General features: G+C 44.2%; 1 protein-coding gene across 1 annotated transcript; it reads left to right on the forward strand.

Moving 5' to 3' along the window:
* The first annotated feature begins 11,492 nt into the window (after nucleotides 1–11,492).
* On the forward strand, nucleotides 11,493–22,273 carry LOC308226643 (T-box-containing protein TBX6L). The gene is made up of 9 exons (XM_080628540.1): nucleotides 11,493–11,605; nucleotides 15,923–16,067; nucleotides 17,056–17,158; nucleotides 17,606–17,770; nucleotides 18,085–18,231; nucleotides 18,739–18,809; nucleotides 19,964–20,055; nucleotides 20,777–20,969; nucleotides 21,606–22,273. Exons 1-9 carry the CDS (start codon nucleotides 11,590–11,592, stop codon nucleotides 22,030–22,032), a joined length of 1,359 nt encoding a protein of 452 aa, XP_080484666.1. The 5' UTR covers nucleotides 11,493–11,589; the 3' UTR covers nucleotides 22,033–22,273.
* Nucleotides 22,274–22,836: the final 563 nt, after the last annotated feature.

The raw sequence follows: 22,836 nt of genomic DNA on the forward strand, positions 1-22,836 counted from the left end.
ATGGAATGAGAGCCTGAGTACACTGAGGTTTATTTAAGAGGGCCTCTTATTGGCAAATATGTTTAAATGACAGCTCTCTTGAGGACCTAATTCCATTTCTGAAGAAGACCTTCTGGAAAAGCTGGGACAGAACTGCCTTCAGGAAACCCAGGGTTCTTCAGCCTGAGCAAGGTTAACTCGAGAATAATTGCCTCCCATACTAGCTTCAGCCATTAGCATAACTTTCATCTCTGAGAATAGAAATAGACTGAGGCTTAAATACCTTTGGTATGTTGCGGAGCAAAATGTTAGTAAGATGCAAGTTTCAGTTTTAACTGAGGCTGGCAAACAAATTGTGAGGCCAGGCTAGTCAGAAAACTTTTTAACTGTGGTAATTCCCATTCTAGGCTTATTGTCACTGTCTCACCTAATGCAGGAGACAAGTAGCTGATGTGGATGTTGCATAGGAACTACAATTTCTTGTGTCACAAAACCACTGACAATGGCTGCATTACAGAAGCCAGAGCTGGTCAGTTAGGACATGCAGGTAACAGTAAGGATTTTGTTTATTGTGAGTTTCCTGATCCTTGTTGCAAATGGGAAAAGAACCTGTATTTCTGCAAGTATATTTTCATTTGTCTTCAGGCAAGAAAAAACTCAGGCAGTAAGTGCTTAACCAGAACAGAACCTGACGAGTTCCCTTCCTAAATACCCCGTTATGTGAGTTTTGCTTCTCTCCAATCACCTTTAATCAATTGATCAGTGGGTTTGCTGCATTTCTGTGAATCAGAGACCATAACACAGGTTTCGAAAGGTGGGAAGTCAATCTAAAGGTTGACCTCACCAGGCAAAGACAGACATATCCCTCTCCAGAATCCATTAGACATACCCACTGCCTCTCCCAGACCTAGAAAAAAAGGCAGTTTGCAGAGCTGAATTTGGCACTTTCATGAATATTAGGGCTGAAACAAAAAGAGAGGGAGATATTGTCCATCCACAGAACAGCACTGGATTGAATTCCTCAAAGGAGACTTCTCGGGACAAGGAACGTTCCATTTCTGCACTGCTCTTGAGTAACAAGAGGTAGAAAAGAAAGTTGTGATGGAAGGAGGGGGCAGCTGCCTGTGACAGGAATTGTCAGGACATGGAAGATGTCTTGGTGAATTGTGAACACTGTGCATGAGTTAAACTAAGTGGACAGAGTTTGTGTACACTGTAGTTGTTTTCAGTCCCTTGAGAGCTGTTTGAAGGTCTCTGAAAGCAGAGAAGAGAACAGGTACTAAACTTTGTGCTTTAGAATGCAAGAGAATTGCTTTTCATCCATGGATCAATCTTTTGTCAGCCCATACACAATGGCTGATGGCTGTAGTGTATTTTCATTGTCACTCAAAGGCTCTTCTTGGGAAATGAAACCCAGTGGGTCAATAACTTGTCACCTTTCCCACGACTCTTGCCTGGGCCTAGGAGTGGGGAAGAGGAATGCTCTGCCAGGCTCAGCAACATTCAGATTGCAGTCACACCTCCCTTGGGAGTCCGTAGCTGGTCTTTTGTGAATTATGATGTGTAGAAATGCAGGATTTTATTTTTGTAGATCCTCAGCTGGGTACAAAAGCTGATGTCAGGCCCCCTGAGCCCAGCAAAAAGATATCAATGGCAAAAGCATGCACAACCTGTTACTTCTCTCCCCGCCCCCTTTCACTGTGTCTTACCTTTTATTTTTTCCTTTCTTTCTTTCTACCCTCATTTTTATGACACTTTTCCCCCACATACCCCCCATACACAGAGTTTCTCCTGAACCAGTAAGAGATAGCTCTTCAGAAGAACGGGAGTTATGGAGCCCTTCTGCAATTCTGCTCTAGGGTTCTTCAGGAAACCTGTCTGCAGATGGTTCTAGTGCCAAAACGGTCACCAGCCTTGTGACGGCTGCAGCTTTGGCCAACAGCAGGGGACACCAGTGACCGTGCCGGGTAGGAGAAAGTGGTCCATCTTCTGAGTCACCTAATATGCTCATAATTTTACCACCTCAGACTGTAGTAAAGTAGTTGTATATATTCTATGAGATCTAAGCATCTAGCAGATAATCTTGGGGGGGAAAATCCAGCATGTTTGCCCTAGTTTATTTCCTGTTATTAGACACTAGCTCTCCATCGTCAAGATTCTGAACAAAAGGCAGGCCTAACCACTGCTCAGGGTTGTTGAGGTTCAAACTGGAGCATAAAAGATTCTTTCTTTTCACATTTCACTTGATTTCCACTCTGACTCCTTTCTGGATAATCAGTATTTCAGCTCTGGAGCACACTTAAACTTGGGCAGCTTTGAAATGTATTGATGTACCCGGTTAAGCAAATAATCTCAGAGAAGTGGCAGAGCTACTGTTTCAAGAGACAAATGAGGATGAAGGGAGTTGGTAGAGAGGAAAACTGTGTGCTGTGTTCATGTCCAGCATGTTCTGTTGGCAGTTGCACTTTTTTGCTTCTAGTGGAGCACTAGGTAAGTTCTAGTATCAACCCTGAAGTGACAACACTCAGTTCTGCTCTCTCCTGCTGTGCAGACACGTTCCCTTGTTGCAGCTATAGCTTCAGGCCTGGACCTTTACTCTGCTTTCCCAGTGCTGATGAACATCATATCTTGGACAATGCCCACTACAGGTGAGAAACTGTTGCAAAGGCCGATCCCCTTTTCCCCAGACACTTCATCCAGATTCTTCAGCTCTTAGGAGTCACTGAAGAGAAGAAACAGTCTCCTTATGGAGAATTAAGATCACCAGTAAAGCTCTGAAGCAGTATGATCATGTAAGAGAAGCCTGGACATTTCCCTCTTCTTGAATCTGTGTTGAATGTGCAGTGCTGTAATCCATAGTACATAAGTAAGCCCTGGTTACATTGCCCTGGGAAGCAGCCTGTTCATATGCCAGTAGAACATACATTCTTCTTTGTGGTCCCAGAATTCATTTAGTATCCATTTGAAGAATCATAGGAATAAGAGATAAGCAGGTATCTCAGAGCCTTCTTTGCTGCTCATGTGAAGGCAAGATTGTTCTCTGCAATACCACTGGTTTGTGCAAAAATCATTTAAAAGTCTAATACAATAAGGGGTTTGCCTGTTAATTCTGTGAACAGTCTGCCCTTGCACAGCCGGTGTGGTTTTTCCTGGATTCTCAAATTGCTTCTATCTCATTTTCATCCCTACTAATGAAGATAATTATATCCTTTTGTAGCATATTAATTCCTCTGTCATGTGTATGTTTACACCCTGCAGACATGTTCATTTCTTCTTTGTGCACAGAGCCATCAGTCAAGAAAGCTTTATTTAACAACTCTTATAATCTTTTCTGATGTTCAGTTCATCCAGTCTCCCTCCAGTTCCCCAGCAGCTTTGATAATGAAGTGATAAGAACTACATGTAGTTTTACCAGTTTGTTTTATAGCAGACTAACAAAGAAGTCCTACCACTTTCCTGCTTAACTGTATGCTATTTTTCCATATGCATCCTGTGTGGTTATATTTGGCTGCTTTTGTTTCCTTGTTGAAAACAAAAGCATCACACTTACTGCAGAAAACCATCTGAACTATCTCTATATTGTGCCTTCTTTAATATTACCATGGTTTTTATAGGTTTATATGGCTGAACATTACTGTTTTCAAAAGAAAAAATTCAATTATTCTAATAAACCTAAAGGTGGTGGCAAGGAACCACAGAAGTCAGCAATTCCTCTCTTGAACAACTCCTTGGCAATAAGATGTGAGGGGAGGAGAAGGAGTAGTTCCATCCTGGAGAGGAAATAAAAGACAAAGAAGTCAGAAAGACAGAATGGAGGACCATGAATGGGTTTAGATTTCAGATTTTTGCCTCAGGTTTCTTACAATCTGAGCCAGTCCTCTTAAAGTGCTGTCATAGCTTCTTTACCCTCTCTTGGAGAGCACAAGTGCTCTTTACGTCTGGTAGGCTCCCCCTGGTCCATGAGCAGTTACTTGAAAATGAAGTACAATACTAGGAACTTCTCTAAAGCCGTAAGTGACTACAGGAATGCAAGCAGGTTTGATGCCATTGTCTGGTCGTCCTGACTGCTTGTGTTGTCTGTGGCCCCAGATAATTTTGCACTTGGTGCACAAATACCAAGCCAGGTACCATGTGGTGCTGACCAGCATGCATGCCTACACCTTACCCTGGAGCACTGTAGCTGTCTTTACATTTTTAGAGGAGAATTTTGTGGCCGTGACAGCCTATCACAATTCCAAGGTGACCTTTTTAATCTCCTATTTTTGTCACTCCATCCATTTTTTACTTTGCACGCAACGAAGGAACATCTCTCAATGCAGAATGTTCATAAGCAGGGAGAGAGAGATGGGCAAAGTTTGGACTCTTAACACCATTAAGTTAGAGTGTGTACAGTTTAAGTTAATTTAAGTTAGACTACATATACAATTAATGTAATTGATTATTTTTCCCACTTTAGACATAATAAAACCCCCTAGAATTTTGGCACAGCTTTGTCCAGTAGAAGCCTTTGAAACCTCAGACCATTGTAGTGGGATATTCCCAAGAGTACAGTGAGTATTCTCAACCTTTATTCTTTTGAGATTGTTTCAGGCTAGCTCTTGATCACCCAGAGTTCATATGTCAGGAGCATTGTGAAGAGGCAGGAAAATTAAATGCTGAATTGTCCTGTCATAACCAGTCCTTAACAAGTATACGTGAAACGTATGTAAAGACTTTCTTATCTTGCTGCCTGTTTTTCTCTACTAATAATTTTTTTAACCCAGTCTCCTGATTTCAGCCCAGCTGGGCAGAAGTACAGAAGTCACACAGATGAGTCAGGTCCTATGGGTTTCTTGAAAATGCACTCTCTGAGGGAGTGGCTGCAATATGAGTTAACATAATAGTAGACAACAGAGAATCCAAACAGGAAAACTCCTTTTTAAATGCCTTAATTGTGAGAAAAGCATCAGTGGAAGCTCAGGATGGGTCACAGGTGCATGTTGTAGTAAATGCACAAGTGTGAGAGTTCCTTGTGCCCTGTGATAATCTGGCTGGGTTAGTTTTTTACTTTGTGTGAAGAGGAAGAAACTGAGCCGCGTCAAGCAGTGAAGCAAGATTGCAGTGAGAAGGAGTGCTGTGAGCTCCCTGGTGGTGAGTCCAGGCCTGCATTGCAGGCAGACTTAACTCTCACTGAATACTACCCCAGCAGTAGCTCCCTGCAGAAGCTTAAACCAGTAACTGCAGGATTAGGGGGTGGCAAAAGCAGTGACTTCATTACTGATAATCATCGAAGCCATACTCAGGAGAATGCTTGCTCTCAGATGTGACTTGGATTTCCTCCAGCACACTCCCTTGCACCCTTAGCAGAATTTAAATAGCTCTGTTGAATTTACATTGTATTGTTTGTATCTACATTTGGTTGGCAGGCATAGCTTATGTTGTAAAGTACCAGTCATTTAAAAACAGTTTTGCCATCACAAAAGCAAAAACTGTGTTTTTAAGAATGGTACCTGTTCTGTGAATGATCACTAGGTGAGAGGAGAAGAAATCAAAGTCTTTTGTGCATAAGTAGATGAAATCCAGTATTTTAAGTATAATGCAGTCATTGCATACCTCTGTTGTCCTCAGTCCCCGTGGAACTGCCTGTCTGACTGTTCAGATAGCTTGAAACTGTGTGTCCTCCCTTGGTTTCTTAAGGAGTTGCATCTGATGTATTTAAATTATTCAAGTGCCTGATGTTCTTAACAACTTAGAAGCATTTGTCCACTGTAGTAGGGCTAATTTTTAATTTATTTTTCTAAACACATCTATCCAAAATGATGGTAGGCTTTTATATTCACAGCAGGGAGCATTGTGAGGTTTAAATATCCCTTTAATCACTAAGGATGTAATAAAAACAAGAAGAGTTCTTTGAGCTGTAGAGTGTTACCCAGGGAAAAATCTACTCTGGAGCTTACAAATGTGAGCTGAAGAGACAAACTGGGCAATAAAATCCACAACTATGGACCAAACTGGCTAAAAGTTGGTCTGTAGCTGCCCGTCAGGAGTTGAGACTTGGAGGGGGGAAAAGGCCATTCAGCACCTCTACAGCCATAAGAGCCAGGCCATAAACATTTCACTGGGTAGGGGGAGGGAGCCGTGGGTCTGTGATCCTGCCTGGAGCTTGTACCCTGGCCCATAACTGCAACAAAGAATGAGTACGAGCAATTTGCCTATATAAGAAGAATGGGGAGGTAAAAAATCTGGGCAGATTAGGGATTACAGGGGAAAGTGCTGGCTGTGATTGATGATGTCAGTTCATGTACATTTGCATATGAGTGTATGCACATGTGTATAAATACCGAAGTACTTCTGTATGGATGTTAAGGCAGAGCTATTTGCTGCCTATTTTCTAAGGCTGGTCCTTTATGGCTCCTGATGGAGAACGGTGGGTTCTGGCAGTGTTGCTATCTCCCCAGGTGTGGGGAGAAAGAGAGCCTTCCCCATGCAGGAAAGGAAAGGCAGTGCTTACACGGTGCTGCTTGGTGGCCCTTTCCTGTGCTGTGTGGCTCTTGCTGCTGTAAAGTCCTTTCAGTACGTATTTTTTGTGGATTTGAGAGGGACGGTGCTGAGCCTTGTCTGGGAAACACAATGAGCTGACAGGAAAACAGTGCACCTAACATCAGGAGTCTGTGAAAACTTGAAAGAGCTCTAGACAGAAATATTTTGCATTTGACTCTGGACTGTAGCCTTTGAGGCCAGAGTTAAGTGGCTGCTAAGTATTTCCCTTCTTGTCCTAATGCTAACTGACTGCTGGGAGAAGGGTGCATATTCCAGGAGGGCTGTGGGAGGGCGGATATGATAAAGGGAAGACAGAAGAGCATCCTCTTTAGTTCAGGAGCACAGCTTTGTGGCCAGATACTTCAATCCACAAACCTGCAAGAGGAAAAGCCTTGTGTTAAACTCATAATGTACAACTTTTTATTTACATGAGCCACTTTCACACGTTCCCTTCCAGAACAGACCCCCTCACTGCCGAAATGCAGCCTCCTTGGAGTGGGCACAGGTATGTGGCCGGTCCCCACAGCACACTGTGCCTGGGGCCGGGGATCCTGTGGTGAATTAGCGTTGAGCTGCTACCAACAGGCCCTCTCCAACCGTTTTGTTTCACCAAATGTGATATTTGCTTTTTGAGAGCACAGGGCAGGTTTGGGGGTAATACAGTTTGGGGCTCAGCATGGGGTTTTCATCCCTACTGAGGTCTGCCTTCTGCATGTTCCTAGGGTAGGAACATCTGCATGGCAGTGCACATGGAACATGCCTGAAGACAACAGACAACTTTTCCCAGATAAAAGCTATCAAATCCAGCCGTAAAGAGAAGGGGAAAAGGTGCCATTTCCCACCATCAGAAGAAAAGGCTGTGTTGTGTGAGCTGCTGTAAGGAACTGAGTAGGAACAGTTAATTTTGCTATCACATGATGGGAAATTACATGTACTACTACTTCTTCAGAGGATCTCAAAACACTCTGTAGGCTTTTATCATTCCTGTAGTCACCCACAGAAACTTGCTCATAAAGCTGCTCAACTTCAGGCTGTGCCCATGCTGCCAGAGCTTAGCTGCTCTGTCCTGACCAACCTTGCTCTGCTCCCTTGGTCAGCTCCATGCTGTCTGAGGAGTTGCACTTCAATTTCCTTTTCTTCTGTATGAGGTGTTGGTCACTTACAAGCAGTCACACGCTTCAAGGCTTGCAGGGCTATAGGAGCAATAGTTTCATCAGGCCTTTTCTCTGGAAAACATGGCTTTTCCCCATGGCCCTGTGTGTGTAATCAGGCCCCGTTTACTCTGCAGTGAGCTGACACTGTATTTAAGGGGCAGGTTGGTGGATTCTGAAGCCTGGAGAGCTTGAGGTTGCTTCATGTTTTTAAGTATCAAAGTAAGTAGCTATAGCGTAGGGCTATCGACTTTGTTTTGTTCTGTTAATGATATGCTGTCTTTCCACATTTTCAGTATTTGTCCTGTTTCAGATGGCAGAGTATCCTTCATAAAGAGTTGCCAAGATGCTCTGGGACTGTGACCTGTGTGTGCCAGGTGGGAATCTGCTAAATGAGTCACATTTAAATGGCAGTAAGGCTATCCTCATGTTTGGAGGGGAGTTTATCTTCAATGCAGTTTGCACTTCTCCACGTTACTTTCTTTTGCTTGTGCAAACTCAGGCAAACAACACTGCTTCACTTAATCACAGTTTTATTAAAGCTCATACGGAAATGCTTCCTCGCAGCCCTGTGCTCAGAGGGAAGCTGCAGGGGCTGAATTACTGGCTACTGCACCAAGTGCGGGTGTACATGAGCAATAATCCACGACTGTTTCTTTCCAAAGACTATTCTTGCATTTCAGCAGTCTCCCAATAGCTTCATGCCTCACACTCGAGCTTGTGCTCAGGGCAGAATGTCCTGGAATTCTCCTGGAATTTCTGCTGGACAGAGGTGGTGGGGCATGCTGCCCAGCTGCTTGCAGACTCAGATCCTGAGCCTCCTGCTAGCTGACACGTTATCTGTTCTGGGACTGAGAGCCCGATACCAGCCAGCAATGGTGAGATCATCACCCAGAGCTAGGAGGATATGTGCGCAGACCAGTTTCCTATAGGGTCCTGTTGACAGTTAAGGGTTAAAGCTTCACTTAAGGTGAGAAAAGTGCCAGAAAACATTTGCCTTACTACAAACCCCAGAGGGGAATGTTTCTTTCCAATCACCTCCTCAAAGAGATGCAAAGCACAACTTCTTGGCCTCTTGCTTTTGTCATCACGCATCCCCTCCTTTCTGCACTGCCCTACTTCATCCCCTTCAGCACAGGGGGAGAGCCTACTGTTAGAGCTAGGCACAGCAGGATTTTTACCTGCTGCTGTAAATGAGCTTGGAGCAGACCTCTGTATGTCACTGACTTACACGTCAGATCCACTATCTCTCCCATCCCTTTCCACACTCCCAGCTTCCAATTTGCTAGTGAATTGGTAGACGCCAGCACATTCACCTCTGGCTTCCCAGCAAAACTGCCTGAGGGCACTCCATGCACAGACCAACAAGGGAGTAATGTGCTAAATTCCCCCTTTGCTAGTGATTAATTTCATGGGGATTGCTCCTGTTAGCCACGCTTTCCAGCAGTAGTAACAAATTCACTTTTTGGTTTTGTCCTCACTTTTAAAACCTTTCCACTGCAACTGGAATGGCTGGGAGAAAGCTAGTTGTTAACTGGTCATGGGTAATTAATGACTCCACCTTCCCCATCAATCAGCTGGGGAAAGCCAAAAGGATTTGAGTACTTGCAGCAAATGTGTGTTCTCTAGACATGCTGATAGGCAGTGTGCAAATGAAATGGCAGCAGGAGACCATCTCGTACCTTTTCCTGGAAGAAGCAGTATGTCATGATACACATCCCACACTCTTGTCAGGTGAAGAGACTGAAATTGCCAGTGCTGCTGCTGTTGTGCAGTTTCTAACTGTGTGGGATGTTGATCCATCGCTGCTAGCGTGAATCTGACCCATTTTTTGTTCTATTTTTTTCTTCTCAGATTCTGATCATGGTTGTCTTTTGGCATTCTACAATTAAAATACTAGCATTAGAAAAGCAGGACGTGGCGGGGGGCAGATTTGATGCTGGCTGTCCCTTTGTGGCAGAGCAGAAAAGCATTTCTGCATCCTGTTTTGTTTTTGTTTGGTAGTAGCAGTGCAAGTACAAGCAGAGGAGATTTGACCTTTATACCATGTTCAGCTCATCTTTTCCTTTCCTATTTACATTTCCACAATGTAATAAATTATCTCCAGTTGAGCTACAAGTTGGTGTTCCTCCAACACATGATAGTTCTCTCCTCAGTGGTACTGAGGCTCCCTGGCCCTGGGTGATGCTGAGTTAGCTGAAGAAGAGCCTGTGGTCTTCTATATTACCCGGTAGTTTTAAAGGGATGTCAGGGAGGCTGGATGTGGTTCTTCACAGGTGCCAGGAGCTGATTTACCATCTCCTGCTGTAAAATCCTCCTCAGGACTTCTCAAACTCTCTAACCTATTTTTTTTACGTGTTCTTCCTTGTCACCCTAAGCACTGGCTTTTCTCTCTCTGCTCGTACTGGGATGCTTGGAATTTGGTATACTACTGAAAGAGAGCCATTCCGTCTTCTGATTGAACTCCTTTGTCCTCTTTGCATGTCCTTGCATTGCCTGCTCCAAAAGGCAGTAAAAACAGAACGAAAGGGATGTTGCTTGGGTATAGGATCTGACTAAATAAATTCAGAATATGTTTTGCATGTCACTGACGAAAAATGTTTATTGGAAGCAAAACTAGACAGAATCAGCTGCAGCCTTATAGCAAGCTCCTAAATTTGCTGTTCAGGATCCAACACTGGCCCATTGAGACTGATATCCTGCTTTTGACTGCCAGCTTTTGAACATCATCGACCTGTAAATGTTAGTATAGCCATTTCTGTATGTGAATGCATAGAACATGGTCTTAACCCAGGTGTAGTGGCCGTTTTGTGCCCTGAAGCAGGAGACTTGATTGCTGTCTCTTAGCACTTGTAAGCACTTAAAAGTACAAAAGCTAATGGTCACACTTGCAGAATAAACTAATTAAGGGAGAATGCTCAAGTCCTTCAGTTTCTGCTCAACCTTCCTTCAGTAAGAGCAATGCCTTGAACAAGGCCTAAAACCAGTACCTGACCCACCGTGAGACTTTTGGATCATGCATTAGTCCTGAAAGGTGCCAGCTGGAGGAGTTGGGTGCCAGTAAAATGATACCCTAGCAGGGCTCAGCTATATACAGCAGCCTCAGTCCTGAGCTTCAGAACAGTTGTGATGCAGTGCCCTGCTGTAGAAAAACAGTGCAGTAGGAAAATTAACTATGCAGTCAGGGGCTGTGAATACAGAGATTGGGTAGGTAAGTAATGTTGTATCATCGAACGTGTTTGTGTTAGTGAAGAAGGCATCTGTTGGTGAATGAATGCGTTGCTGCAGCATCCCAGTTGTGAGAGCAAACTTTACCACGGACTTAATCACTCACTTGGGAAGGAACAAGCTCAATACAGTCCTGATTCTGATACCAGAAATCAAGAGTTATTCTGTGCTTTGGCAATGAAATTTATATCAAATCCATGGAATAACCAGAAGGAATTTTTTTCCTGCTTGCTGCTTAAGGAATTTTTTCTTTTCATTTTGTAGGTAAGTCTTCAACTGATAGTTTTGGTCTTACCTCTATTTGTTTAAAAGTGCGTTAGCAGTAAATCAAAGTGCATTTCCCCTGTAGGGTTTCCTGTATGTCAAAGCCATGTTAATTCTCTTTGATTTTCTTCCCTTAGCCCCAGCCATTGCTGCAGATCCTTCCTCTCTTTGTCCCTTTGGACATCAAAGGATCACAGGGGGACAGCCCTGGCAAGAAGCTCCTCCCTGCTCATTAGCCTCCATAAAACAGGAACTCACCTTGGCTAGCTGTGCTTGGAGTCCCATCCTCATCCTGGTCACTCTTGACACTGGATCTCAGAAGGAAGGGCTTTTGCTTGCTTCGGGAAATCAGACCTGCTTTTGAACTGGACTGTTTTGGCTCCCCTTGTAGGAACTTTGGTGGCTCTCTTGGCCGTGCAAGCTCCTAGACTCCACAGTACATGGCAAAATGCAAGCTTTACCAGGTAAGTAAAGGACTCCCTCCTTTTCCTTATTATGTGGAAAAATCCTAGACTTATGCCAACAGTCATTTTAGAAAGAGAACAAGTGCTCCTGAAGCATTACCAGCATTTATAGTAGTGCGTGTGTGGCTGGAGAGGATTTATAAAATGGGTGGGTTTGATAGGAATGGATGAGAAATTGTGGGTTTGAGTGTTATTTGTGAGCTTTGAAAGACCTTTCAGAAGGTAGTGAAGGTTTACTCACAGTTGTGCCCAAAACTCCCTTGTCCGTGTCACAGTGGTTGTTCACTGAAGGTTAGAGTTGTTATCTGTATGTTGTCTGCAAAGTACTTTGAGTTCCTTCAAGTTGAAGGCCACAGAAGGTTTGGAAATACTTGTAATAGTGCAAATAACGGTTCTGATACAAACTATTTGCTTTTTCTTTTGTTTTTTTCTCTGCCCTTTGAAAGCAGGCATCCCCACCTCTGCCAGGTTCATGCCCAAACACAGGGTTTTTCTGATTTCCATAGGGTTTTCTTTATGTTTTTCTTCATCAGTCCATTTCATAATGTGCTGTTAACATCTTTGTGTGTGGCATGATCAGACTGGGCACAGTGACATAGGCACTGGGAAACAACGGTTTACCTAGATCGTATGTGCACGTTGGAGTTGGCTGGGTATTCTCAACTTCATTTCTATACCTCTGCAAGGTGTTGTTTCAATCCTAAGCAAAACGCATCAGACAGTTTCCATCTTCACTGTTGTTTTGGGGTTTTATAAAGCAGTCCACACTGCATTGATCTGATTCCTAATGATTTCTGCCACCTCAAAAGAATTTTGAGTTGAAAAGCAAATAAGCAACAACGAAAAATATAAACTGTATTATGATATTTTACCATGTTAAAGATTGCAACTATTGCAGAAGTAGCCTCATTTTCTTACTGAGTTGTTTCTGGTGTATGACCCTGTAAGGCAGAAATTTTCAAGGTGATGAGTGGGTGCATTTGAGAGGTGAAACAATTGTATTTGTAGAAGCACCATACTTTGGTTACTGCCAGAATGCTTTCTGAGAAATGAGGTTCCCTCCAGAGGGTTGGGGTGTTTCTGTTTATAAAATGAGAGAACATGGTGTGTTTTCTGGTTGTTGTCAAGATTAGTTTCTCAGGTAGCTTTATATACTGATGTGCATTTCTTCCTGTGGACACTGCATAGCTGGCAGTGACTTCCTCACTCAGAAGATAACAGCAACAAATGTAATAATAACTGATTTTAGTGAAGGTAAGCAGCATACCTTTTGCCTTGTTGGAGTTTTCCCACTATTGCAAACCCTATCCCATTTAGTTTTGGTAGGCTGCAACAAATTTTCTGATACAACATTGTCCCAGTTATTGACAATTAATTCAGGGGCTGCTTTAGGTGAGTGGATTATACTGTAGCATCTCCTATCCAAAGATCTTATTTCCCCTGCAAGCATTACCAAATTGTCTCTCATTTCTTTTTCTCTTCACCTCCAAGATAGGAAAGAGATATGCACAGCCTAGATGCAGAAACTGAAGGACAAGCTGCTCATATTTGCATAAGGACTTAAAGTTAAGCATGGAAGAGATTAAAGATCACTTAATTTTCAGTGTCTTTGTTGCAGCAGCAGTCTTCTTTTTCAACCTCATCTTGGCATGAGGAATATGTTTTAAAGTGTGCCACATGCAGTGGCACCACAATTATAATAATAATAATTTTAAAATAGATCTGAAATTCTTGCAAAATATTTAAATCTCTTTCAAATAGTACTTAAAATAAAAGCTGAGTTACAGAGAAGAGGAAACAATACAAGTACAGCTTTAACAAGTTCGGTTCAGTGCTTGGACACTCTGCCACAAACCTTTTTTGCTGTAATTCCAACATACAGGCATCATTGTGGGGGAGATGTTGTGTGAGTCTTGCCATTAGTTACATAGGCACAAAGTAGGAGTGAATTTGAAATGCCTTTCAAGCCAGCCTCTGGCTGTGCAAAGAAAATCCAGAGTGGATCCTACAAATGGATCTGTCACTGCAGAATCCCACTGAAGCCAATTGCACATGAGTATGTAGCCAGCTGTGTGGATCCATTAGCAAGCTCACACCATTGCTGGGGTCCAGATCCTGTGCAAACTGTTAATGTCCTTTTTTTCAGCCTCAGACTGCACACAAAACCTGCAGGGCAAAAGACATTAACTGCATTTTAGAATCTTTGTTGCAGTATTTATTGTATGTGCAGCTCTTTTCCCCTGTCTGCTGTAGTATTTCACTCATACAGGTGAATTGTGGATTCATTCTGGTAAAAAACAGATTATAACATCTGCCTTTTGATTTTTAATTCAGTATTGAACTCCTTTTGCTTCAATTCCTCTTGATTTCATTGGAAGTCTCCCCTCAATAAGGACTCATTTAATGGCATTGGAATTTGCTTACAAAAACTTAATGCTAAAATTCATTTGGGGAAGGAGTGAGCATCTGTCTAGCCAAGCAAAATCTGTTTGCATGTATCTGTGACTGGATGGCTCCTGTGGGAAATCAGCCCAATTTTATTGTAACTCCTTTTGATACATGTGCTGCATTGAGCTACCGAATGCATCATCTCATGGCAGCTTTCATGTCTCTGCAAGAGGATATGGGGGAAGCTTTAGTAAGAAGATGTTAACAAGCTAATCTTAGCGAGCAAACTAGGTGTCACTTCTTAGCCAGTTCATTAATGTTGGATCAAAGCAGAAAAAAGGGTAGAGGATATATTTTTTTAAATGCCTAAAGACCTTTACAAACTGACAAAATTACATTTAAATGGTTTTGGGGTTTTTTTTTACTTCTTAAATACTTTTTTTACTTCTGAAAGAACCCCTTAGACTCACACTGGGTTGTTTTTGTGGAAAGATACTGCTTCCTGAACAAAAGCTCATTTCTCTGGAAATAGTTGTCTACTTTTCATGTTTGTTCTTTTGAAGATGTTACTCAGAAAAGCTGTAACAAGGTGAAAATTCTCTTATTTCTGATGTGTTCTGAATAAGATCTCATGCTGAGAGGCAGAAAAGTATCTCTTTTACACAAATAGCGGTGCATGGCTTTTAACACCTCACTCAGCATAAGTGCCCTGCTGGCACTGTGGTGAGCACAGCACTGGTGCTCTGAGTGGCCCTGTGTCCAGCAGGCTTATCAGTACCTGGCTGGGAACGCAGGGCAGTGTTTGTGAAGCCCAACTGGGTATGAAATCAGGCCATCAGTAGCTATACCAGTCATGTTTTCACCTAAAATTAAACTGTGGCAGCAGCAATCTTGTGTGTGTTACAATACAGTTAAGAATGCCTATAGGAGGTTTTAGATCCAAACAGCTTTACAGAGGTGGTAGGTGCCACCAACACCAAAATGTTCCTCCAGAATAGTTTCCCTTCCTGTTTCCCAGGACCATAGTTAGTCCTCTGCCTGTAATAGAAAGTGCAGGCATATTGCAGGCAGCACCTCTGAAGTGCCATGGTGTGTTGCTGAAGAGGCACCTTCCACCACCGTCACAGGGTCCTCAGTGGTCTCCATCTCCAAGTCCAGTACAGACCAGCCATCCTCTTTTCAGAGTGTTCCATGGTCTGGCTCTGTCACATCCCTCTCTCCTTGCCTTCACTTAGATTTGGGTCTCCTGTCTCTCCCTTCTTTGTCCTCTGGAGAGATTTTTCACCTCTGCTACCACCTACCTGTCATTTTCTCCCATTACCCACTGTTACACTTAAAATCTTTTCAATCTTTTTGTCATTCATTCTGTTCTCTTGGTAAAGTGTTTTGTGTAGCCCTGATCAGGAATGAAAGTGGATTATGGCTGCCTGCCAGTGTGAGTTTTGGAACAAAGTAAGTCAGGTTGAGTTTGTGCAACACATAAATCTTTGCAGAATTATTTATCAGCTAAACCCAAACCTGCTGGAGAAGCCTTTTTGCCTTCTGAGCCTGCTAAATAGCAAAAAGGCTTTGATAAAACATAATGGCTTTTCTGTAAGAGGTTTGTTGTGGTGTAGACTCTACTTCTCTGCAGCACCTGGGACCTTTATGGGTAAAATCATGGCATTCAGCTTCCTGAGCTGAATCGGTGTGGTGCACTGCACAGTAGTTTGGGGTTGAGATGTACTGTGGCCAGACATGAGGAGTGATGGACAGATGCACAGACCCCATCTTACACCAGTGTGTGAAATTCAGGGAGCTGGCACTGGGGAATACTGGGAGGGCTGATGTGGGTGTTGTGTCCCAGGGCCCTGTCCCTATGCAGAAGCTGTTTTGTGTCATCTCTCCTCCTGCCCATCTGAAGTTACTGTTTTCTCCCTCTCTTGGTAGACATGAAAGTGCCATGTGAGGCTCTTCCTTCCCCCAGCCTGGAGCACTACCCACAGAGCTCCATTGTGGTCACACTTGAAGACATGGATCTCTGGATGAAGTTTCATCAGATAGGAACTGAGATGATCATCACCAAATCGGGCAGGTGAGGGGAGCAGGACAGCTGTCCACACCACAGCTCTCCAGGCTGTTGTCAAAATCTCCTGTTTTGAGTGGTGGCCCTTCGACTAGTTTTATAGCTAACTGTGCACATCTCCCTGCCCCTGACAGAGGAATTGTGCTTTCAAGGATATCATAGAAGTCCAAACTGTGAAGTGCAAAAGGTCACTGTGTGGCTGATGTGCTGAGAAAACTTCTGTACTCTTATCTCTCCACTTAACACTGATGTTCTTCCTGTCCCTAGGAGGCTGCTCAGGATGGTGCCCTGGGCTTCTTTTGCCTCAGTCACAGGCAGCAGGAGTTGGGCAGTAAATACCTGTGTTTGAGGCTGCATTTGCAGACAAGAACATGGTGTAGAATAGTAATGATCTGTGCGTGCAGACTCTTCTGAAATTCAAATGAGTCATGCATTGTGGAGCTTGCAGTGAAAGAATATGAAGTTGTGAGATTGTAATGTAGTATGTCAAAGCTGCTGTGAGCTAAAATAATCCCTTTGGATAGGAAGGTAGGTGTCAAAGCTTTTTTGCAGAGTCAGAAGATGAAAGTGGTGGCAGGGAGTACTGGAACAGAAAGCTAGATGTGCTCTTATATGAGAGCACGTTTTCTACCCACGCTAGAAAATGCTCTAATCTATCCTCCAGGTCTGTGATAGCTGCAGAAGGCTCAGAACTAGGTGCAAATTCTAAATATTTTCTTTTAAGTTTCCCACTGTTGTGTTATAGGAATCAGAAGAACAAAAGCAGCAACAGTGTCAGGCCTTCAGTGACTGCTGCCCTGTTAGTGCCTATTCTACCTAAACCCATAGGACTAGACAGAACATCAGTAAGATAGAAAAATGTTCAGTAAGTGGCCTGTAGAGTGATGGCTAGCAGAACTTTGCACAGTAGTGAGTAAACATGACATGCTTCTTGATCATGAGACAGTAGCCACTTTATAGAGAAATCCTTACACTGTCCATTTCATTTCTCCTTCAGACGAATGTTCCCACAATGCAAAATCAAAGTCTCTGGCTTAATCCCTTATGCCAAGTACCTCATGCTGGTAGATTTTGTGCCAATGGACAACTTCAGGTACAAGGTGAGTGCTTTAAATAATAGAATTTATGCTGTCCTTCCATCTTTGTTAGAAGTAGATTAATCTTTATGCTTCACTGGACAGGCTGATAAATAAATTGGGTTTGGACAAAGTGTAGAAGTAATTGGTGGATCTTATCCCTCTCTTGAGTTATTTGTCAGTTTTGCTTGGGGAGCAGCTGGAAAGGTAACTGATTTTCATTCTAAGTGGTACAATTTTAATCATTATTAATATCAGACTTCTCTGGCAGCTGCTGGGAGAAAGGGAGGAAGAATGAGGCCTAAAATGGGAGCTCTTTTGTCAACAGGATCGTAGCTCTTAAGAGACAATCTGCTACTTGTGCTTCAAAGGAGGCCACTAAATTGACAGTGAAGCAAAGTTGCTGGGGTTTTCCTGTAATGAAAGAAGGTTTTTGTTTTAAGCTCTAGATTTCCGTCTTTCCCTTCACAGTGGAATAAAGATCAGTGGGAAGTTGCTGGAAAAGCAGAGCCCCAGCTCCCTTGTCGCACCTACGTCCACCCAGATTCCCCAGCTCCTGGCAGCCACTGGATGAAAGAACCTGTCTCCTTCCAAAAACTGAAGCTCACCAACAACACTCTGGATCAACATGGGCATGTAGGTTGTAGCTGGCCTTTGTGTTGTGCTGTCTTGGAATTCATTACAGATGGATGTTACAGGGCATAAGTGAGATTTATGAGAAATTAGATCGTGTGGAAATCTAAATATATTCAAGTGCCCTTGTGCCCTCTTAACTACCTGTTAGGGAAGGCTTTAGTCTGTACTGTTACTGTGCTGTAAAGGCATGGTGGAGACACTAGTCACAGGCAGGCATCCCTGGTTTGAAGTGAATGTCTTGGGAGCCCCCACAGAAGACTTTGCACAGTGTGTTGGCAGTGATTGCACATGGAAACTTTCTCCTGTGTCTCCAGATCATCCTGCACTCCATGCACCGTTACAAGCCTCGCTTCCACATTGTGCAGGCAGATGACCTCTTCAGTGTCCGCTGGAGCATCTTCCAGGTCTTCAGCTTCCCTGAGACTGTCTTCACTTCTGTTACTGCCTACCAGAATGAGCAGGTACAGCATGCAAGTATTGCTTTTGGACAAGTTGCTAAATACTATCGTTAGAAATCTTGTAGAGGAAGGTGTCTCTTTCCAAGCTACTCACCCTGGGTGGCTATGACGGACAGTGAGAAGAAACAGGCACATTATGGTTCCTGTGGAAAACATCTTTTCTGTGATGAGATGAATCATGCACCTTAATTAAGTATTAAGTGTGCTGTCAGTGATTAACAGGACCCTAAATGAAATAAAAACTATGGACAAAAGTCCACATACAGATACTGACCCTATACATTTCTCTAGTCAGGTGAATCCCACCCAAATTCCTGCCAGCCCTGGCAAAAAGTCATTCATCTCTGTATGTCAGTTCCTAACAAATAATGGGAGCTGCTGGGAGAGCTCAGGTACTGTGGCAAGGGCCCTCAGACAAGCTCTTGTGATAGATAATGATGTGAAGGTCTTGAAACAGTAAATAACCCAACCAGTCACCATGAAACTGAATCTTGTTCCTTTTATTTTAAGATTACAAAGCTGAAGATTGACAACAACCCATTTGCTAAGGGTTTCCGTGAGCATGGGAAGAACACTCGAAGGTAAACTGTTTTTTCATCTTTATAACTGGACTTCACTTGTGAATTTTACCCAAGACCATTGAGCAAACTAGACCACCTATCTCTGCAGAACCTGCTGCATTGTGCACACTGCACTTGCCTATATCTGGGAATGATGTCCTCCTGTGCAGCCTCCTCCCAAGAGACTTAGGGTGTAGGAGAAGATACAGGATTTCCTACAGAAATGTGGGAGGTGTGACAAATATGAGACCTGCATTCCCTTGCAAGTTGGAGCTAGGCTGGGTCTGACATGTGCATAGCAGTGATAACAGGAGTCCACAGCAGATCACTGAGTCTGTTTAAGATCAGCTTGATTCTGACATTTGCAGGTCCCTCATCTCCTTTCCCTGTGTGTGGAAAAGCATCTCTTCCAACAGGAAATTTTGTCTGCAAGAGGGAAAATGGATGCCAGTACCAGCGAGATCTTCTGTCTCATCTGAGGGCAGCCAGTGGATGAGATGGGAAAAAAAAGCTTAAATGCAACCGTAGATTGGCAATAGAGAAGGAAAAAACCTTTTTTTTCCAAGCAGAAAATGTTACAAAAATATCTTAGATTCTGTTTTGTATTACTTTATGCCTGAAAAAAAAATCTCATTTCCTGATGAAAAAGGCCAAAACTGAGTCTTTTTTACTTATATTTTGAAAATGTCATGGAGTTTTTTCCTGCTCTAATAGGATCATTTCTGACTAAGCTTAGACTCATTTTACAGTTAGGAAAAAGCTGCTTTCAAGCAGAAGACCCACCCTACTACACTTGTACCTATGTGCATAGCATGTATATCCAGCATCAGACTATACTTCCAGTGCCAAAACCTCTGGTGCTGAGTTTCCACGTTGATTGTGGCTTTTGTACAAACATGAAGCAGGGAGCTCCTTCACCAATGTATCCTCAGAACCCTGCAGGGTGGGGGCTGTCATACACAGATGGCAGGCAGCATGGCAAACCCGGTAATTCCACTATGGTGAGTGTATTCCCCATGGGCCTGTCAGGGTGCTTTGCTAGGAGAGGTGTAACACACAGAGTCAGAGAGGCTCATTCCATTTTTGTCTTCCAGGGCTTGTCCAGCATCCCTCACGTATTCATCTAGGCAAACAGCTTACATACAAGGTACCCCCCATGTCTTGTTTCTTTCCAGGGAAGGACGAGCCAAATGCCAGAAGCCTAGTCCCACCAAGGGCCAGAAGAGGAAGCTACCTGAGGAAAAGGAGTCTGGTGCAGAGGAACGTGGTAATATTGATCACAACAAACCCAGAGAATGATTTCCAGCAGTGCCTGGGCCACAGGAAGGAAAAGAAACAGCAACACAGCCCCCTCTGTGGGGAGAGTGGCCTCTGTGGAGTCCCTAAAGAGTGCTTTGAGCCTCTGACTCTCGGTCTGAGGCTGATCCACAGGAGACTCCTCACAAGTCACTTGTCATTACTAACTCCTCATCAGCTCTCTTGCCAGCCTCCCAGCCTGGCTGTGCTTTGTGACCATGTATGATAGTAGGCTGTGCTTTCATAACATTTCAATAGTGACATGAGATTGCAGTGTCACCCGTTGCTTTCTTGGTTCTCCTCAGTGTGCCAGCAGTGCTGTTTGTGCAGCTGGGTTGGGATGCAGATGTGGGAACTGATACTGTTAAAAAAAAAACAACCAAAACCCAGCTTGACTGTTTGTTAGTTTGCTTTTAGGCTTGATCGTTCCTTGCTGTAGTTCACAGTGCTGCTTGCAGCAGCATAACCAAGGAGAGAGGACAGAGCAGGATGGAACACAGTGTAAGGAAAGAAGGAAGCTGGAAAGTGCTAAGACAATTACTTAAGACAGTATGACTGCAGAAGAGGCATTAGTGCATTTTCTTCCACCATCCTGCGATCAGTGCAGCTGCCAACAGACCATTGTGAGCTCTGGCTTTCTTTTCCCCCTTCTCATTTTTTTTCCATTCTTTCTTTTCCCTGCTGTGAGTCAGATTTTGAGAAAGATGAGAATGTGGATGTGAAGGAAGAGAGTAACCCTGTGGTGGTCAGCAGTGGATACCCCTTCTGGGTCTCGGAGCAGAACGGCAGCCATGCCTTTCCTGCAGCATCCCCAGTGCCTGCTGACCAGAGGGAGGGTCTGGCCAGAGAGCAGCAAGTGCCTACGCCATCCTACCAGACATATCGGTGAGTCCCACCTCCTGGTGCTCATGTCCAAAGCCTCACTTCAACTGATGGGATTCCTCATTTTCTACTGAGTATTCCCTAAGAAACAGCCACTGGGAGTAGGGAAGGATGTCTTTCTGTTGGGCAGCATACCTGGGTGATAGGTGCTAAATTAGCATGGAGATAGCTCCACAACAAAGCCTTTCTGTGTTACTTCAAACCCACTGATTCTGGGCATACTCATGTCTTTGTAACGCATTTTATTTCCTTGTCCTGAAATGCCCTCCCAGCCAGTTCTGTACTGCAGAGCTTGCCTGTGCTTTGGAGGAAGTGTGTTGGAGGAGTGGCAGGACTCCAGTGATTTTTCCCTCCTCCTTATCATTGCAAATTCAGGCATGAGTTATAGTGAGCCCAAGCTAGAACTGAGCCAGAACTCACCTACTCTGGGCTTACCTCCTCTGGCATTAAGATTTTCTGTGTAAGTGACACAGAGGCTTGGACTAAAATCCACACTACCAGTGAGATGAAGCAGTAAGCAAGGGGAAGAAGGCGTGCTAAAATCTTGCCCTGCCTTTCCCCAGGGGATCTGTGTGGGTTTTCAGTGGTTTCCCACTGCGGTAGGTTTGACTCAGTCTTCTCTCTGCCCTTGGGGCTCAGGTTCCATGAAGCTGGGGACAGCCAGCAGCTTCCCACCCGCGATGCCACAACCTTGAACGACTTCCGGGCAAGGTGCCATGCCTTGGATCTCTCCACAGTGCCTGAGCACGACTCCAAACAGCTCCCAGAGGGCTTCACCAACCTGCCTCCTCTCCCCCCGCCTCTGCCTCCTCCCCAGGACTACACAGGAGTGATGAACATGGCTCTAGACTCTGTTGGGAAACCCGGGGCCCGAGCACCCATGTACAGTCCCTATGGCACTGAGCAAGGCCTTGGCCAGTGGATGGTGCCTTCCCACAGCCAGTACAGGGCAATGAGCTACTCGGCCTTCTCCACAGAGTACAATACACAGGGGGCTCCGGGACATGCCCATGGGGCCATGGCAGAGTGGAGCCAGTACCCTCTGTTCCCCTATGCCTGCTGGTGAACTGGGAGGACCCTTCCAATGACAAAACTGAAAGGAAACTGTAAATGAGATCAAATCTGCTCTGGGGTGTTGACCTTCTGAAGCCTTCCGTACACAAGGCAAAGAGGTATTGCTGCAAGCAGTAGCATGGGACACCTTCACTTCCTTGTCGCCTTGCACAACAACCCTCACCATGTTTCACAAACAGCTGAACTGATGGCTGCCTGGCCATGGCACTGTGGGTCTGGCTGAATAAATATGTTCTGCAATGTTGGGGTTTTTTTCAGCAGGAGTAGGAAACTGCAGGAGCTCCAGAGCAGTATTTAAAGAGCGCATGAGCTCTCAGACCCAGCCTGTTTGCATCTCACATTTGGCTGTTTCCAAAATCTCTTCCTCCCAGGACTTGCATGCAAGGACATAGAGGCTGAAGAGTTTCAGTAAACTGTCCAGGTGGCCAAAAAGCTGTAGAGGATTATTGCAGAGATGAACAAAAGAAGCAATCCTGGTGTCCCCTTGAGCAGTTTCCTCACTTAGTGTAGTCAAACTAAAGTTAGTCTTGCCTTTCTTCCAGCAGCATACAAGAGTAAAATGCACAGCAACACGTGCGTGTCTGGAGTGCAGCAGTGGCTCATGCAGGCAGGGAAGAGTTTGTCCCGTTCAGGAGAAGCAGCAGCAAGGCTGTGTGTTGTGTCTGCATGTCCCCTGTGCCCTCTTCTGTCACCCCTAGATTTGAGGTTAGTGAAACACTTTTCTTCCTGCTGGTGGTGAAGGGAGGTTGTTCAGAGTGTGGGGGGCTGCTTTGGGGGGTTGCAAAGGCCTGTGCTT

Source organism: Psittacula echo (genome assembly GCF_963264785.1).
Source record: "Psittacula echo genome assembly, chromosome: 13".
Lineage (NCBI taxonomy): Eukaryota > Metazoa > Chordata > Aves > Psittaciformes > Psittacidae > Psittacula > Psittacula echo.

What these genes read in the sequence shown, in the direction of transcription:
- LOC308226643 (XM_080628540.1), top strand. An exon ending in ATCATCACCAAATCGGGCAG is followed by an intron (nt 16,068 to 17,055) that starts GTGAGGGGAGCA and finishes TTTCTCCTTCAG; the next exon opens with ACGAATGTTCCCACAATGCA. An exon ending in CTCTGGATCAACATGGGCAT is followed by an intron (nt 17,771 to 18,084) that starts GTAGGTTGTAGC and finishes CTGTGTCTCCAG; the next exon opens with ATCATCCTGCACTCCATGCA.